We start from the raw sequence: 4,274 nt of genomic DNA, 5'->3' as shown, positions 1-4,274 counted from the left end.
TCCTTTCACATGTTGTCACCTCTAATCCTGATAACTTTGTGAAATTGTCATTGCTGTTATCGTTTCCATGTTACAGATGACAAGACTAAGGGTCAATGGAACAAAGTCATTGCCCAAATCTACAGAACCTGTGATCTATGAATGTAAGATTTAAACCTGTATCTGGTTGGAACCAAAACACTCTCTTCTTCCGATTGCTATTTTATGGGTTTTTGGAGAAACCCCGCACATTCAGACATTTTATTCTTCATCTCACTCCTCATACCCTAGTCCACATTCAAGAGTCAAGGAAGATGGAAATGCAGAGAAAACCTAGTACATTTATTTATTCACTGATCAATAGGCATTTCCTGTCATGTGCCAAGCTTCACATTGGATGCTGGGGATCATGGATAAAACAGGCCAGATCTTGTCCCCAAAGGAGTATTGGTCACAAAACCACATCTTGACCAAGGTGCTTTCATTGTTTTCCAGGCTTGCAGGGTGGGGAGTAGGGGGAATCCCCAGAGCACACAGACCAGGAAGTCCTAATTTTTTTGGCCTGGAAAGGATGAATCTGTAGAAAGAAAATAAAGTGGAGCTTCAGCACAGGAATTATTTAAGTGACCCTTATATCTGTCCCACCAAGATGGTCCTTCCACCACCAAGTCCTAGGTCCCTTGGGATAGGTAGAGAGCATTGTGCTGGAATCATTGAAACAGTGCTGGCCTTTGATGTAGGAATCAAGACAAAATCCAGGCTTTTCACAGGCTCTTCTCTGATGCCCTCTGATAAAATCAGGGTATTGGGCTAGATTGACATCTATGCATCTTGCTAGAGTTCCCCTGTGGTTCAAGATAACTCAGCCAATCGAGGCCATAACCATAGCAAAATTCTCTGAATGCAAATAGTACTTCAAGTCTTAAAAATCACTTTTACATTTAGTATCGCCATGGATATAATTGTGTCCATTTTAAAGATGGGGAAACTGAGGTGGAGGATGAAATAGTCAGTTGCTCATAGTCACATAGTCAGTCAGAGGCAGAGATGATATTCAAAGATAGAACTTTTGCCTCTTGTATCACTCTCCTTCCTCCTGCCTTATTCCAAGAAGCTTTCCTTCCTAGGACCCAGCATGGCCTGTCATAGGTGCCTCCTGGGACTTGTCTAGAGAAATCTAAGGGGTGAAGGTCACTGAAGTGCAGAGGATCTGCTTAGGGAATGGGGAAGTACTGGAAGATGTCAAGCAACCTCTTTCATAACCAAAGGTACCATTAGGTTGAGAGCATATTAAGGTCCAGGGGGATGCGGAGCTTGCTAGATCTTCTCCTCACCTTTCACCGGCAGGACACATGAATTCCCACACGGACCCCTGCAGCACCTAAAACCTTTCAGGCAGTGACTGTCATTCTGGCAGATGTTTACAGGGTTGGGCCTCTCACAGTGTCCAGTGACCACCGGACACTTCCCAGGAGTGACTTTAAGTGATGAAAACTAAGTCACAATTCAGAGGCTTCACGCCTTGGCATATCACCCAAATTCCCAACTCCATCTTCACCCCATACATGGAAATTGGTTCTTCCCCAACTTCAGGATCCAATCTGAGGCTGGTGAGTGTCCTAAAGAAGACTCCCTCCCACCAACAGGACCCCAACCAGTGTCTGACATACGTGTGTCTGATAGACTATTCATGAACTGACTGACCTGCTGGCTGACAGGCTCACCAACTGGCCTACTGTCTACCTGAGAAAACAGAGCAGGTAGAGGGGTGGAGAAGCCCTGACTCTATCCCATCCTGCACCCCAGTTCAGACGAGCCCCCTTCACTTGCCCAAGAAGCATGTCCTCAAGCTCAGACCTCCCTGATCCCCCTTTCCAGGACTGGACTTCCTCACCTGACTTTGACGTGTCTACAGGATCCGTGCATTTGATGCCACAAAGACCCTGGCAGCATTTCTGCCTCTTCGGACACTGCCAGTCACTCTGGCACTCAGGCGGTTCATATACAAAGCACAGCACAGGGCGGACGAAAGGACAGGCTCCAGGTTTGCCTTTTTCTGAAGGGTAAGAACAAAGGAGGAAGAAGCTGGCACTGAGTCAAGATCACAATCCTCCAGAAGGAACCAGGTGAGGAGAGAAAGCCTAACCCAAGTAGCTGACCTCAAAGGAATGAAGGGAGCCATTAGGATTCCAGTTTCAAGGCCGATGTGGGACAGTGGCAAGCTCAGCCAAACCCTCAACCAAGAGTGAGTCAACGGGAGAGAAGGTATAGATGGCAGTGTGCCACTAAATCTTTCAAGAGGGAGACTTTGTGGAGTTTGCCAGTTTCCCTGGTGTAAATATTCCCACTGTTCCTTATTTCAAGCTACCAACGTGACATCTACTACCTCACAGAAGTCTTGAAGATTTCACAGTCAGCTACGGCATGTCTGTATAAGTCAGCTCCAGGGAGGGCTGAACAGAGTTCATGGCCAGGTATCCCTGGCCCAGGGCTGGCTGGGAGGGAGGCAGAGACAGTGACAGCAGGAGAGGCCACTCATTCGAGATTAAACAAAAGAGAACAGATCAACTGAGAAGCAAATAGAAAAAACTAGAGAATGACCATTAACAACAACAACAACAAAATTAAGAGAAACAGAGAACAATTTGGAAAATTAAAACAGATAGTGACCAAAATAATGTGACAGAGGAAAAAAAAACAGTAAAGAAGGAGATATAGAGAAAGAAAAATAAGAAATACAAGGGCTTATCTCTGGATGCACAGAAACTCTCTTAGTTGAAGTCCTCAGAGACATGCTTGAAATTAAGGACCATAGGCCATTGGAAAGAGGGCTTCAAGACCAGCCCTCAGGGCTAAAAAGAAGAGATTATTCCCACGCTGAGCCATCATTGACTTTGGTACCTGGATATGGCCTGAGAAAGTCCAGCTCACGTTTGGGAGCACCTTCCACAGTCCAGGGCATCAGGAATCCGAAGGCAAATATCACCAGGAAGACGATAAGGCTGCTGGACTTCATCTTGAGGGCAGGCGGGGCAGTGGTGACCAGTGTCAGCCTCACCCTTTATACCCGCTCTGATGGGTGTGCTCCCACCAGAACTGCCCTGAGTTCTCTCAGCTGCTATTTCCTCAGCAGGAAATTCAGGTGAGGACAGTGACCACGCCATCCAGTGTTGCTGGCTCTTTCCTGCCCTTAGGCAAGAGCGTGAGGACTAGGAAGGGGAATGAAGGACTTGGAGGGGGTGGTGTCAGAAAGCCGCTTGGGAACACGTTAGGGGACCCTGAATCACCCTCCTTGGGGAGGAGTCGGGGAGGGGCAAAGAGGGCCAAACAGGACATTACAAAGGAACTTGTTAGAAATCTGGAACCATGGTCTCTGAAAATGCCATGACTTTCCCACACTCCGGGGCTCTAGAGGATTGCCACATTTGTTACCACATTACCCAGGGTCACTCCCTTCCCTAAAAGGCAGGTGACATTTTTTCTCATTCTCTCCTGGCTTACTACCACGTATAATTGCAGTGCCAGTCACACAGAGAATCTTTGCTGAATGACAGGTGGAGAGGGGACAGCAAGGAAAACCTCTTGGGGCTTCAGCTTTCCCAGTTGTGAAGTTGGGATAATAGTAACGGACTAGATCACAGAGGGGGAACTTGAGTTGAAAAGAGTGGAAGGAAGTTGAAGAAGAATGAACACACTACCTGTTAGCAGAATGGAAGTGAGACTGATGCAAAGTCAATCACGTTGGAGCCGTGTTTCCTGAGATAAACCGATGGGGCTCTTCTTAGCAGTCAGTTGAAGAGCCAGTTGAAACAGGTATGTCATTTCATATGCTCAAAAAAATCCTCTCACACCCCAGAGTCATCCTCACTGGTCTTGCATGATCATAATGGACATTTATTGTACACTGGCTACATGATGAGAAGTTTAAACAGTTCTAAATAGCGAAAGAAAGCCTTTTAAGGTGAAACCAAGAAAAAAAATGCATGAAATACACAAAGTAGAATGCAGGAAAGGAAAAAAAGAGAGTCCTCATGATGATGGTGACAGAAAATCCCAGAGTGAGACCTGAGTGCCAGAACAAACTAAAGGTTATGTGGGGAGAAGGAAGCTGGGAGGGACAATACAGGGGTAGGGGACTAAGTGTGCATGCTAAGTCATTTCAGTTGTGTCTGACTCTTTGCAACCTATAGACTGTAGCCTGCTAGGCTCCATCTGTCTATAGGATTCTCCAGGCAAGAGTATGGGAGTGGGTTGCCATACCCTTGTTCAAAGGATCTTCCCAACCCAGGAATCAA

General features: G+C 46.5%; 1 protein-coding gene across 1 annotated transcript; it reads right to left on the bottom strand.

Annotated features, from left to right (window-relative positions):
• Nucleotides 306-3,145, bottom strand: LOC102173761 (antileukoproteinase). Its single transcript, XM_005688589.3, has 3 exons — nt 2,881-3,145; nt 1,874-2,035; nt 306-556 (listed from the first exon to the last, which is right to left on the bottom strand). Exons 1-3 carry the CDS (start codon nt 2,993-2,995, stop codon nt 528-530), a joined length of 306 nt encoding a protein of 101 aa, XP_005688646.1. The 5' UTR covers nt 2,996-3,145; the 3' UTR covers nt 306-527.

This window comes from Capra hircus, chromosome 13 (assembly GCF_001704415.2).
Source record: "Capra hircus breed San Clemente chromosome 13, ASM170441v1, whole genome shotgun sequence".
NCBI classification, from domain to species: Eukaryota; Metazoa; Chordata; class Mammalia; order Artiodactyla; family Bovidae; genus Capra; species Capra hircus.
The sequence above is the reverse complement of the archived record's forward strand: the minus strand, read 5'-3'. Positions and strand labels throughout refer to the sequence as shown.

Excerpts from the sequence above, each read along its gene's own strand:
- LOC102173761 (XM_005688589.3), bottom strand. The coding sequence starts at position 2,995 with ATGAAGTCCAGCAGCCTTATCGTCTTCCTGGTGATATTTGCCTTCGGA. Across the intron at positions 2,036-2,880 it reads CTTTCTCAGGCCATATCCAG|AAAAAGGCAAACCTGGAGCC; the intron begins GTACCAAAGTCA and ends CTTACCCTTCAG. Across the intron at positions 557-1,873 it reads TGTAGACACGTCAAAGTCAG|ATTCATCCTTTCCAGGCCAA; the intron begins GTGAGGAAGTCC and ends TTCTTTCTACAG.